At 40.1% G+C, this 14,935-nt stretch overlaps 1 protein-coding gene across 1 annotated transcript in view; it reads right to left on the bottom strand.

The window, feature by feature from the left end:
- The window catches only part of LOC142098452 (uncharacterized), a 53,255-nt gene extending 44,105 nt beyond the window's left edge, over positions 1-9,150 (bottom strand). Inside the window, exons 1-2 of the mRNA XM_075181298.1 lie at positions 8,968-9,150; positions 1,345-1,674 (exon numbers count right to left, since the gene is read on the bottom strand). Coding sequence (XP_075037399.1) covers positions 1,345-1,674; positions 8,968-9,016 — 379 coding nt within the window. The 5' untranslated portion in view covers positions 9,017-9,150. The remainder of the gene's footprint in view (positions 1-1,344; positions 1,675-8,967) is intronic.
- Between the last annotated feature and the right edge of the window lie 5,785 nt (positions 9,151-14,935).

Genomic DNA, 14,935 nt, shown 5'->3' with positions numbered 1-14,935 from the left:
TTCAATTCATTGACTGATCTGCCAATTCAAAAAAGATGTGTATGATACTCTCAGTTACATTTATTCAGAGCTGGACAGCACTATTTATTGGTGGTTGATCTTAATATGGTTTTCAGGGTTTTAAAATGTTTCTGTGGTGGGGGGGGGTCCTACTTCTATTGGAGAATGTTTGATCAAAACAGAAGACTTCAGTGGGTTTAAAGTCACAGTTGGTGCTTGAGTACATCAAGAAAATGAAGTTTTTGCTTTTAACTTTTTGGCACGAGGGATTGGGCAATTAGCTTTCTTTATTCAAATGAAATGTATTGACTGTAAATTATTCTGTGTTTTATGTTTTACAAACTTTGGATCATTATACATGAACCATAGGTTTGGCAACATTTGCAACAGTGGATTCACCACTATGCAGAGTAAATCACACAGGAAGGAGGTCTAAAAATGCCCCAGAGCTTTTCAGCATAGGGCGGATAGACCTCCAGAGAGGAGTTCAAGCTGTTTTATGCCTATTGTCACTGTAGTTAAGGTACTATCCCTTTGATGAACAGTCTGAGTACTTGATATGACTATGATAGGGGGACCCCTTGCTCATGGTTTCACTGTTATTGGGAGAATCAACCCGCAGTTAGTTATATAATATGCTTGGAAATTGGAGAAAATCACCCAGGTAAATATTAGAAGCAACACATTTTAGAATCAATATAACATCTGTAATGTGAAACATATAATGTATCTAGTTTTATATGCATATATTACATCAAGTTTTCTATTCAGTCCATAGTTTACATTTGTGTCTGATTTTGCTGAACACTACCCATTACACAATTTGCAAACAGGAATATTTAATTATCTGTTATGGAACAAACAATATGAAGTAATTTAGAAGCTTATTCTAGACACTTTGGAAGTCACCATTGACCTTTGGATAAATATAGAAGATTTGCTGTCCCTGTACTTTCCAGATACGTGGACCTGCCTATAGAAAAGTAATATTTCCAGTAAATGCAGATTAAGGAAGGCATTTGCACTTCAGCACTCCCTGAACTGATATTGTACCTGATTATAGACAATTAACCACGGTCTGACAGTAATGATAAGGCCTTTTAAATCTGCCATACTTTGTGATAGGTTTTCATGTTCCTAACAGTTTTTGAAAAGAAGTTATTAAGCAGAAAGTATTTTATTGTCACAAGTAAAAATACGCAAAAATACGCTTTTTCTCTTAAATGTAGCAAGGTGGATGAACCATTAAGCATAATAGTAGTGTATTGGATGGTGCATCACATTCTGTTAAGTTTTGAAATTTCTAGCATTTGAAAAATAAAGAATGGGGAAAAGCTGAATTACCTTGAATGTCCAATTGGATTTTCTTCTCTACCTTCAATGGGCTGTAGATCACAGAACACGTGTAGACTCCAACATCAAATCCAGATACATTAGATATTGACAGATCAGCAACTCCAGTTAATGCTGTCTTTGGGACTAATGAATATCTAGGGTCAGTTTTTGTAACAATATCATCATAGCTCAGGATAATCTTTCTTCCTTTGTACCAATGTATTGCAAAAAACCTAACATCCACAGGAAGTTTCTCCACTTTGTACTTACAGGGAATCTGAGTATTGGACCCCACCCGGGCCTGATGTGTGGGAGGAACAATCAGCTCCAAAGCCCCCCCTGTAGATAGTGAAACATATATAATGGTTATATACAATACAGCATGGGATAAGGTACTGCTTAGTGTAAATTTCAAGGACACTAAGGGGCATATTCAATTGTCCGCGGAATTGCCGAAAATCCCACGGTCCGCGCACGATTACCGATATTACGGTAATCGTGCGCGGAAAAACATGTAATATGGTAATTTACTCGCTGGATTTCAGCTCGCAGCTCCCTGAGCCGCAAGCTGAAATACAGCTACAAATTACCGTATTACATGTATTCGTTTTTCCGCAGCGGGATTTCCCAATAATTAAATATGCCCTTAAAAGTCACTAAATAGGTTTATCATCATGTAAAGGGAAATATTATTAAATAGTGAAGTGATGACATTACTAACACCAGATAATATGCAATAATAACATGTAAGCCTAGTGTACATATGTTTTAGTTACAGGGATTTCTATATATATATTAACCCTTTAATTGCTGAGGCATTTCTCACCCCTATGCTGAGCACATTTGGGCTCATCATATATTTATTTAATGCCTGCTGATCAAAAAAGGGGCACCTTAATTTGAAAAGAGAGGACTTTCCACTTCAAACAAAGTACTTTCAAAGTGCCAGGGACATGGAGATAGAAGCATCAAAAACATTGGCCCTGCTGATTGTAATATAACTAAAACATATATAGAAGGTTATAGTAAGCAGAAACCAGTGTAAACAAAACATGTAATTTATTATCTCTAGTATGTTAATGCTCATTATAAATCCTTGTTACAGGTCCAGTATTGGAATATAAAAACTGACATACATACTGTCGGTGGTAGTCATTATAACGATAATGAGCGCTGACGTCACTTTGAAGAGCCACACTATGATTCCTGCTGTTAAGCAGGTAATTTAAGGAGGCGCCGCCTGTACAATGTACTAGACTTTGTAAAGAATATTGCATACTTGCCAACTTTTTTCATATGGCTTCCGGGAGCTGCGGGAGGAAGGTGGGCGTGTAGGGGGCGGGGCTCCGGAAATTGCGTCATATTAGCCCCGCGACGTAATGACGCAAATCGCATCATTTTACAGCGGTGAATCGCGGCGTTTGAACAAAATTCTGCCCACTTCACTAGGAAGTGGGCATCAGGGAGATTGCCACGAAATGCGGGAGTCTCCCGGATATTCCGGGAGAGTTGGCAAGTATGGAATATTGTACAGGTAACGGGTCCTTAAATTGCCAGCTTAATAACTGGAATCATAGTGTGGCTCTTCAAGTGACGTCAGCGCAGCCTGATGGGATCTTCATTGGTTTGAAGTGTTTCAGGTGTGTGTTTCCAGCTAATAGCACTCTGTCAGGGATTACACCTTCGGTGTATTCATGTTGGGGATTCCCTCACCGTTAATAGGTTCCCAACCTTATACTGTATATGGCAATTAAAACTGCTATTACCTCAACTGTGTCTTAAAGAGAGAACCAGATCAATAACGGTTGTTAAAATATGTTAGGAACTAAAAAAAGTTCCTCTGGATGATTAGTTTTGGTATGAAGCAATTGGTACAATACCCGATATTTGCCTTTTTCACCAGGGTACTTGACTTTCCATATACTTATGTCAGTTTCTCTATTCCGAAACTGAACTTATAATGAGCTGCAACCATATTTTTCTCAATATGTTTTAGCGATATTACAAACAGCGTGGCCAATCACCCTGATATATTTACATGCAGGGGCGGATTGGCCATGTAACCTACCAGGAAAAGTCCCGGCAGGCTGACGGCCTCAGGAGGCCGACTGGTATCTTTTTAAAGGTTTTTTTAAAAGAAAAAAAATTTGGAGAGCCCCGTCACTCCCCCCCCCCCTGGCCCAGCAAGGGGGGGGGGGAGTGGAGCAGTGTGGCCGCAAATTCCTCTGCCGATCGGTCTCTCCCTCCTCTGTGGCTGCTGCAGTCTCCTACACAGGTCACATGGGATGTGTCACCAGACAGCTGCCATCTCATGTGTGCAGTGTGGGGGACTGCAGAAGGAACAAGGTAAGTGTATGTCTGCTAAAGTGTGTGTGTGTGTATCTCTCTGCTAAAGTGTGTGTGTGTGTGTGTGTGTGTGTGTGTGTTTGTCTCTCTCTCTGCTAAAGTGTGTGTGTCTCTCTGGTAAAGTGTGTGTGTGTGTGAGGGGTGTACTAAAGGGTGTGAGGGGCTACTAAAGGGTGTGTAGGATAGGAGTGGGGGCTGATAAAGGTTGGAATGGGAGGGTCTTAATATATTGTGTGATAAGAGGGAAGGGAGGGGGCTGTCTTAATAGTTCATGGGTGGGAGGTATGGTATTAATTTAATGGTGGAGTTTAGGTTGAGTCTAATTATTTAATGGGTGCTATTATTTGTGGGGGGATGTTGGCCCAATTTAATTTATTGATGGGATAATTTCATTTAATACTGGGGCCTATTAAAGTAATATGGAGTGAAGGGACCTCTTATTTAATGCTGGGATGATTTGGGGAGGAGAGCTATTTTTTAAATGTGAATATTAATTATTTAATGCCGTGATGTTTGTAAAAAATAGTTATATTAAACGTAAATGCTATTAATGTATTGCTGGGGCTATTTGGAGGGAGGGAAATAGGCCAAATTAGTAAATGTGGGTGCTATTGATTAAATGCCAGGGATGGTTGGAATTTTCTAAATTTCATGTATCCATTTTTTTTTATTTTTTTTTCAAATAGGGCCTCCAACATTCCAGGATCCAGATGAGCAGCATCTGATCCAGCAGCCATGGGTGGTGAAAGTGCAAATAACAAAAGAACAGGTAGGAGAGAGCAGAACAGTCTGCCAACTGTCCTGAATCTGGTGGGACAGTCCAGAATTTCGGTGACTGTCTCCTTAGGATTTGGTCCGACTGAAAGGAAAGTTGGGAGGTATGTCCCACTTCACACTGTACTACTGGTGAAGGCAGAGCTGCACATACCTAACAGTAGTGCACACAGTTTTGCCTGTTTATTTGTCATATATGATAATCCTCCTGTCTTAAGTGCCCCGGGCCCTCCGGAGCCTTATTCCAGCTCTGGTGATACTTTAGTGGTTCTCGCCTTAATTCCATTGCCTGCCTTCTACCTTGCATTGGTCCCATTCTCAGACCACTTTGTTGAACATATTGCCAGCCCCCATTGCACTGACAATATTATTATTCCTGCTTGCTTTGCACTTACTATATCACCAGCAAACCCTTGAATAGCTCTCCCCTTCACTTATGTCGTTGTCTGCCAGCCCTCCCTGCACTGTTATTAAATCAAACCAGCACTAATTACTGGGCACATTTAGGGCTCATCATACACAATTGTTACCAAAGAAGTGTTTCCTTGCAGATGCTTGAAGCATTTTACCTTTCTGGTGATTACACTGGATAGCCATTAGTTAGATGCCATATCTCTCTTTTGTGGGTGACTTTTTGTTTTACCTTTATTTTATATCTTACTTGAAACCACTATCTACTCTAGTAGCCCATGAGTTTTCTTTTCAGAATTTCCATCGGGAAATAGAGTCTATACAAGAGCCAACCCTGTTCATGGCATTCCCTACAGACTTTAATTGACTGTGCGCAGGCCCGGCGCTCCCATTAGGCAAGGTTAGGCACTTTAAAACTGTGCGGCAACCGCTGACCATACCTGTCACGGCCGCCGCACAGCATTCAGATGCACGGGGGAGTGGGGAAGAGGCTATTGCTCACCACCGCCGCCCCTCTGCTCCGTCTCCTCCCCTCCACTCACTAGTGTCAGTGAGTGGAGGGGAGGAGACGGAGCAGAGAGGCGGCGGTGGTGAGGTAAGGAAAGACGGGGTGAGGAGGGAGGAGGGCGCCGTTTTTGCGGGGAGGGGGGGGCGGCGCCGATTTTTGCGTGGGGGGGGCGCCGATTTTTTCAAAATGCCTAGTGCGCCATGGACCCTAGCACCAGCCCTGACTGTGCGCATTTCTAATGGAGGAAAGTTTCCTTTCTCCTGGCAGAATCAGAATACCCACAGACCATGGTGGGAAGAGATCAGTGGGTATTCTTAACCTCTTAAATGCAGAGGACGAGTGGTACTTGCCATTAACACTTTAGAGGGCCATGCAGTGGTCGTGTCTCACTCGTCCTTAGCACTCAAGGGGTTAATGACACTTTTTTTCTATATCAACGCAGCACGGATGAGCTTGGATATTATAAATCTTGCCTGTTTCTGCATGTTAGGTCCCACTCTTACCATGTGTTATTATTCCCTGGGTCTTATAAATTGCTATTTATTGTAGAATTTTCAAAATAAAAAAGTGCATTGTAGTAAACTTCTGCAAATATGACATGATGGGAATTGTAGTTCTCCAAGGTCTACCAAGAAAGCATTGAGTGTGCTATGCTTGCATGTATCGACTAATAAGCAATATCTCCCTGGCAAAAAATAAAAATGTTTAATGTCAACATCTATGCCATTGCTTGTGACTGAAATACATAATTTGGACAAATAAATTAGGAGATACAATATGAAGAGTAAAGATTGAGTATTTGATACATTTATGTAAGACATAACCTTTATTTACACAGTTAAAAACCATTGCTGGTTCTGTGGACCCACTTGGCATAGATACCCAGCATGCAGTGCTGCAGCAATTCTGCCCTACAAATCATTTTCAAATTCTGCATAAAAAGTGACTTGTGTTCATTTAGGTACTATAGATATACTTTCAAACGTTATTACTGTCGAAAAGAAATAGTAAAATAATGACAGGCAGGGTTTTTTCAGAGATGATTATTACTATTCAAGGTTCTGCAGAGTAAAGGTCATTTACAAACTGCATAGAGTGCAGACCCGCAATGCTTCTTTATGTGTGTAGTGTTCTATGTATGCAGCATTCTTACTTCTACAACTAATCTGCCAAGTGTACTTCAAAGTGCTCATCCACCTTGAGCTGAAATATCAATCCGTGCAGTTAATCTTTGCAGATTCACCTGAAACTGTCTCTGGGGGAAAGAGGGAAAAGTCACCTCAGAGTACAAACTACTAACTCATGCCAGGACAACCTGTGTCTCCCCAGGTTTTGTGAAACCACAAGTCCCTGCCTAACCTGCATGTTATCTGCTGTCTATTGGCTGGCAAAGCATGCTGTGGCTTGTAGTTAGCCAGTGGTTGTCTAACCCTGTACTAACTGCTTCCAGTTATAGGTATAGGTACATGATCCAGAGACAGTTAGGGATACGATACTTCAGGGAGATAAAGGCTGTAAATCCCCTTATAAACGATGAAGCAACCCTGTAAACGGACCATCTCTACCCATTTGTCGCCTTCAAATAATCTCGTTCTGCAAATCAAAATCATATTTTTCCAGTTTTGGGTTCAAATATAAGATATATACATAAATCGCACTCAGCAAGAAACACACCCGGTTCACCCAGCTTCTTACATTGGATTCGAGATGAGCGCACTCGGATTTCTGAAATCCGAGCCCACCCGAACGTTGCCGATCCGAGCTGGATCCGAGACAGATCCGGGTATTCCCGCCAATTGCAAAACTGAAATCGAGGCTCTGAGTCATAATCCCGCTGTCGGATCTCGCGATACTCGGATCCTATAAATTCACCGCTAGTCGCCGCCATCTTCACTCAGGCATTGATCAGGGTAGAGGGAGGGTGTGTTAGGTGGTCCTCTGTCCTGCTATATCTCGTGCTGTTCAGTTCAGTTCTGTGCTGTGCTGTGCTCTGCTCAGTCCAGTGGTGCTGTGTCCTGTGCTCTGTCCTTCTGAGTTCAGTGGTGCTGCTGGGTCTTGTGCTGTGTCCTGTTCAGTCCAGTGGTGCTGTGTCCTGTGCTCTGTCCTTCTGAGTTCAGTGGTGCTGCTGGGTCCTGTGCTGTGTCCTGTTCAGTCCAGTGGTGCTGTATCCTGTGCTCTGTCCTTCTGAGTTCAGTCGTGCTGTTGGGTCCTGTGCTGTGTCCTGTTCAGTGCAGTGGTGCTGTGTCCTGTGCTCTGTCCTTCTAAGGGCATTGTTATTTCACCATTATTCTCAAATTATAAAAAATTTCAAAAAAGTTATAAAAAAAAATTACAAAAAAAGTAATTATAAAAAAAAAATAAAATAAAAAATAAATCCCAAAACAATCCTGCAGTATAAGTCCATTGGTACTGCAATATTACAAAGTTCACTCATTCTGCAGTATAAGTCCATTGTTGTTACTGCCATATTACAAATCTCACTGATTCTGCAGTGGTACTGCTGTATAACTCCAGTCCAGTGGTACTCTCCTGTGCCGCATATAATTTTTAAAAGCTTTGCCGAGTGTGTGTAGTTATGTATCACAGGTTTTAAGAAGACGCACAACACTGACGACCTGTTAGAGAAACTGAGGGAAATAATCTCTCTGTGGCTCACCCCACTTAGACTCTCCTGGGGATTCGAATAACTGCCATTTCTAGTACTACCTTCTTTCTTTCTATATTTTAAAAAACAAAAACTGTCATTTCTATTACTACGTTAATTTTTTGTGCAGTCACAAAAAAGAGGAACTGCGCCCTTAACTGCTATGTTGGTTTTAGACATCCATCCGGTGTCCGCCATCTGTGCACTGGAATTGAGACCAGTTGAGGGTTTTATTATTATATTGTGGCCCCGGTATCAAATTGGGTACCGGGGCCACTCCACTACGCAGTCCAGATACTTGTTTGCTGGAATTCAGACCAGTTGATGGATTTTTTATTATATTGTGGGGACCACTCCACTACGCAGTCCAGATACTTTTTTGGTGGAATTCAGACCAGTTGAGGGTGATATATTGTGGCCCCGGTACCAAATTGGGTACCGGGACCACTCCACTATGCAGTCCAGAAAGCTACCTCGGTGAAACGTTTTGGACTAAAAACAATATTGTGAGGTGTGAGGGTGTTCAGAATAGACTGGAAATTAGTGGAAATGATTGTTATTGAATGTTATTGAGGTTAAGAATAGCGTAGGAGTGAAAATAAGCCCACAAACTTGATTTTGGAACTTTTTATGCTTTTTTCAAAATAAATCCGAATCCAAAACCTTAAATCCGAACCAAAACCTTTCGACAGGTGTTTTGCGAAACAAATCCGAACCCAAAACATCAAGCAAATCCGAATCCAAAACACAAAACACGAGACACCAAAAGTGGCGGTGCACATCCCTACGTTGGATAATGAATTTTTTTCTACCCCACCAGATGCAGACATCTGGGTCTGCAAATCACTGTGATTGCCCATAAAACTGGCGCATGACATCATAAGAAATCACTAAGGCTGCATATTTGCACTTTAGCGGTTCATAAAAATGGAATTAAAGTCATACTGACCTGTGTGGTACAGGAGCAGGAGGCAGAGAAGTTCCTTTCCACTGGTCATCTCCTAAGTCAGATGTCTGTCATCTGTCTATCGTTGGTCACTCACTTCCCGTAGGACACACTGTCCTGTACCTGTGATTTCTTGCTTGTTTTAAGCGACAAAGTAAACTTGCTCACACAATAAATACACCTGCATAAAAGGCTGAGATTTGATGATTCATCTAATCAGTTTCCTGGTAATGAGTAACATGTCTAGATTTCACTTTCTGTTTAGACAACATCTACACTTGTAACTTCATTACATTTCTGATAAGAACAGACTGGTAGTTCTTGTATTGAATTGTCAATGCAAGGAGTCATATGGAAATGTGAAGTCAGTCTGTACCTGTGTGTTTGTATGGACATGTTTTATATAGTGTGCGAATGTACATTTATATGTATTGTTACATTAAACTGTGTCTATACATGTATGCCAAATGTGTCTATTATTTTATATAAGAAAGTTGGCAAATATGACATTTATCCTTGTACAAAAGACAAGCTTATATCCTTGTGTACATGTAATTACCACATACTTGCCAATTTTTCCATTCTCCCCTATGAGAGATCCCAGGGGGGAGGTCAACTGGCAAGTGTAGGAGGGGGCTGTATTTTCACTCCTAATTGACCACCAGGCTGCTCAAAAATATTTTAATGTTTCAGTGAACTAATACTTCTCAGAATGTAACTCCATGTTACCGTACGCGCTGCAGAAGTTAATTTGAATGTTGTTCATCTTAACCTTTAGTCTTTATGATAAATGATAACCAATATACCAGTAACAATATAGGATATCCCCAATAGAACATTCAATTTTGGGTAGAGTTCAATCATTTAAACAATAATTCTGATTATTACTTACATGGAGTCTATAGTAATTCTGATCATGTCGGTGCTCCGATGTCTGTAAGAGCCCAGTGACGCTTTCTCCAATCAGAATGAGGCACTCTTTCCTTAACAGGTAGCATGCAGGGCCATCTTTTCCATTGGGCACAATGGGCAGGTGCCCGGGAGCCCCACGGGCAAGGGGGCCCCATAAGCAGGGCTCTTAATTAGAATAAATAATCCTGCAAAAAAAACCTTCAAGGGTCACTGAGCAAGTACATCTATCTATCTCTATACATCTATATCTATAATATATATATATATATATATATATATATATATATATATATATATATATATATGGGCCCCGGTGCACTGCTTTGCCAGGGGGCCCATAATGTTGTTAAGAGGGCCCTGGTAGCATGCTATCAATGACACACATCCAAATTCTTCATATTTGCATGAATGGGAAGTTTGATGAACAGGGGCTGGACAAGATCATTGCAATTCTTAAACAGCCATGCAGCAAGGAGATCATGACTAGACCAATACAGGCATGAGGGGACCTGACAGACCCCGAATAAGTATAATAAGGCAGATATATGGCAAAAATCTGATAGTCAAGGCGAACAGAAGTGGCTGTTAGACAAGTGTATAGTGGAATAAGTGTCCATATTAATATTTGACATAATTGTCCCTGATGTATGTATATTATTTTAACACTATTAGCTATATGTAGTAATATACACTCAGTGGCCACTTTATTAGGCTAACTTTATAGAGTAGGATGGAAGCCCCCTTTGCACCAAGAACAGCCAGAATTCTTTGTGGCATGGATACAACAAGGTCCTATAAACATTCCTTAGAGATTCTGGTCCATGGTGACATCCATCTATATAGAATGGAAACTCTGCACACAAACATCCTGGAAAGAGGAGGTTCATGGTCGCTCTCAGAGAAGCCTTTATTCATTATTTATTTGGTTTGTGTTCTGCATGGTTTAGGCCCCAGGTCATTTAAAGGTACTTTACTCTATGGGTGCCATTCTTTTATTTTTCTAATATAATACTATATATACAATTCATCTTCATTATACTATATCATCATGTATAAATGCACCATTTATTTTCTATGCAATATTATGTTATTTTTCTTGTCTATGTACCTGGGATAGACGTCATCTTAGTCAGGAGGAAATTCTCAAAACATGATAATTAAGTTATGCAGTCAAATGCCAACTAACGCCCAACTACTTCAACTGCTAAGAACATGGCTGTCAATATGAATTAAGTGTTTTTATGTACATAATATTTATTAAGCAAACTGAGAAAAAAAATGCATTGTGCAATGTTATAAAGCAATATTTTACTAATGTATGTATTTACTATTGTTTACCTTTTTGTAAACCTGGTGTCTCTTTTTATTGTGAATGAGAAACCTAGTTTTATTATTGTACGTTCTTTATAAAGTGGCAACGTATTACACAACACTGTACATTGAGGAGATCAGTTACAATCAAATAACATACAATGACATGAAACAGAAATGAGCATTATGGAGAATAACTGATACATATGGTAGTGGAATAACAATTGTAGCTGGTGGTGGGGAATTTAAATGAGGGTGCTCTAAAGCACAAGCATCATCAGCCACCATTAGTGACTGACATTTCTGTGCATTGCTTGGTGGGGCGGTATTTTTGGAATAAGGAGTGAGAATGGAAGGTGGAGACATGAACAATGAACCAGTCATTGCAGAAATCTTAACACAGTCAGCTGCTGGCAACCATGACTTGTCCTTCACCATTTGACTTAGCTGAACCTCTTTCCTCTTCTAATTCTGGAGAAGGCTTTGATACTGCATGGGTTCTCTTCAGGTTATCCACCAGCTCAGTGTACCTGAGTGTTCGGTATTTTTCTTTGGCATCATGCCTAAGCTATATATAATACACTTCAGGTAAGCGCTCTCTAGAGAACTAAATGCTGCTCCTATGTACCAGATTCCAAAATAAAGAAAAAAAGGAGCGTAAAGGTGGATAGGTGCACTAATAGACAATGATAGAGAGATGCAAAAAACAGTGTATTGAACAGTACAATGTATAATGTCAATAGTCTTTTGCCAGGATTCCGGAGTCCACTTAATTCAATCAGATAGCTCTCACCCTCAACCGAACTAACTTTACTTACCCTATTCCTCGGCACCACTTAGGATCGGCAGATACACACGCTTCTTCTGTGTGTTTGCAACTTCTCTCAATGGTAGCTTCCTGTTACAACGGTGTCCTCGTTAGGTCAAAAGATGTTCAATCAGTTTCAATGCGTTTCATCCACTCTAGGACTTTGTCACTATATGCGTTGATGCAACTTGATGCAGACAGGTAGAATGATGAGCAATTATCAAAAACAATAGAAATTAGAAGGAAAATATTAAAAATATTAAAAAGGGAAATATTAAAATGTATTTACTAAATAAAATTCTGTATTTGTGTATAAAAATCAGAGAAAATGGCTTAGATCAAAATCCAGATTTAGTCCATATTAAAAATCCATCTGGATTCAGTCCTTGCAATCTTTTGTACATGATCCGCTCCTCTCCAATCAGGCGGAATGCACTCTACTCCCACAAAACCCTTTGGGTCTTGATTGTGTACTTTACAAAAGTGATCTGGCACACTGCGTTTTCAATCTTTTTTTAATATTGTAAATGTGTTCAGTTATTCTTTGCTTTAATTTCCTTTTGGTCATCCCGACATACTGAGGGCCGCACGGGCATTCTAATACATAGATAACCCCCTCAGTATTACATGGAATGTGTGATTTAATTCCATTACTTGTAGATTCATTAATAGATTTGGTAACTTTAATGCCTACATTTTTACAGACATTGCAATTCAAAAACTCTTTTGAATAAAGGGTCTCTTGACTGGCTACAATAGGGCGAATATAACTGTTGGTCAGAATAGTCCTCAAATTTCTCGCTTTCTTATAGACTATACGGGGTTGGTCTGTAATAATTTTATTACAATCTTCATCCATCTTCAACACATGCCAGTGCTTTTGAATGCTGGATTTGAAGATACCTATATTGCTGTTACATTGGATAATGAATCTGACATCCTCAGTTTCAGAATGGACTTTCTCTTTATACTTCAATAGGGTATTCCTTTCTATTGTTTTTACTTCCCCCAAGGCCCTTGATACTCTATTTTCCTCATAATTCTGTTTCCGGAATTTTTCCTTGAGTGTTTTACTTTGTGTGTCAAACAATTCCATATCTGAACAATTGCGTTTAATACGTCTAAATTGGCTACCCGGAATGTTGTAAATCCACCTCCCTAAATGATTACTATAGGGAGGCACAAATTGATCACAATCTACCTCTTTGTGATAAGTTTTGGTCTTAATCTAATGGTTCTCTACATAGATAATCAGATCCAAGAAAGATACTTGCTGTTGACTTGTTTTCCACCGTAAATCCCATATTCAGTTGATTCCTATTGATATACTGAATAATCTTCTCCAAAGTTGGTGCATCTCCTTCCCAAATGAAGAAGAGATCATCAATATATATTTTCCAGACTATGAGATGTTCTTGATATGGATTATTAGACCAAATGCAGTCATCTTCCCATTTGGCTACAAATAGATTTGCATAGCTAGGCACAAAACAAGTGCCTATAGCAGTGCCTGTTACTTGATTATAGAATGATCCTTCATACCAAAAATAGTTGTGTTCTAATATAAATTCTATGCCACTCATAATGAAATTAACTTGAGCTGTATTTTAAATTGAGAGCTAACTTACCAAAGAGGTACCCCAGAAGCCTCCAAATAGCAATCCAATGTCAGCACTCCCCCTCAGCTACTGACACCAACATGCCTCTCAGACAAATAAAGAAATGGAAATTGCTCAATCAATTTATAGGCTATAGCAGGTGCGTGAAAGGGTAGGGTTATCCTAAAAGGAACAAACACACAAAGATCCCCCAGCACACTGCTATAGCCAGCAACAGATCTGCTATTTCTACTGTAGATAAAAATGCAAAAGTCTTAGTTGCACATATTCGCAAATGTATGCTAAAGCCACCCACCACTCCACGGCGCTTTTGCTAATAGGGTGGTCCTACTCTAAACAATGAGAGTCCCATATATATATTTTGGGCCATACATATGTGTTTTTAAATTGAGAGCTAACTTACCAAAGAGGTAGCCCAGAAGAAAACCTGAGAGATTGGCAGTGATACTGTTTATGCCAGAAACTATGGGGCGACCCGGGGGATTGTTATTATCTTTATGTACTTTGGGAAGACAATAAAATACAGGTATTCTCTGACATTCAGAAAAGATATATGAATACTCCTTATTAGTCAGAATTCCCAGATGTAATTCTTCATCCAGTAGTTCTTTCAATTCTATCTGGTATTGAAGGGTAGGATCTCCACTTAGTTTCTTATAGGTGCATTCATTAGATAGGAGTCTCAGGCATTTCATAGAGTACTTGTGAACATCCATAATGACTATACCTCCTCCCTTATCAGCCGGTTTTATAATTATGTTGTTATTGGCTTTAAGTTGTTGCATAGCTACCATCTCTCCTTGAGATAAGTGGCGTTAAAACTTAATCTTATTAGGTAGCTCTACCACATATTTCTCTACTAGTTTCTGAAATGTATCTATATAGGAACCCTTCTGTCACTCACCGGACCGTGAGTGCCTCTTCCCGGACATTTAGGAACCGTGGTCGTCCACCATCCTGAGGGTCTGCGCATGCGCAGCCCTTTTCTATACTTCAGTGTATACCCCTTTAACTCAATTGGCAGATCAGGCAACCTCCCTATATTAAGCACCTGTGGTCAACACCACGTTGCCTGATCTTGGAGTCTCATTCCTCATGAGTCTCTGAAGGTGTTCCTGTATTACTCGTGTATTCAGCGCTGCTGATTCCTGTGGTTTCCAAACCACTTCTACTACTGTGGTTTCATACCACTTCTACCATCAACTGTATCATCATGACTGTTTGCTGATTCCTATCCGCTGCCTCCGTGCACTACAGTCTTCTAAGCCACTTCTACGTTATTTTACATCTATGTGACTGTTTGCTCATTGCTATCCGCTGC

This window comes from Mixophyes fleayi, chromosome 7, assembly GCF_038048845.1.
Source record: "Mixophyes fleayi isolate aMixFle1 chromosome 7, aMixFle1.hap1, whole genome shotgun sequence".
NCBI classification, from domain to species: Eukaryota; Metazoa; Chordata; class Amphibia; order Anura; family Limnodynastidae; genus Mixophyes; species Mixophyes fleayi.
The sequence above is the reverse complement of the archived record's forward strand: the minus strand, read 5'-3'. Positions and strand labels throughout refer to the sequence as shown.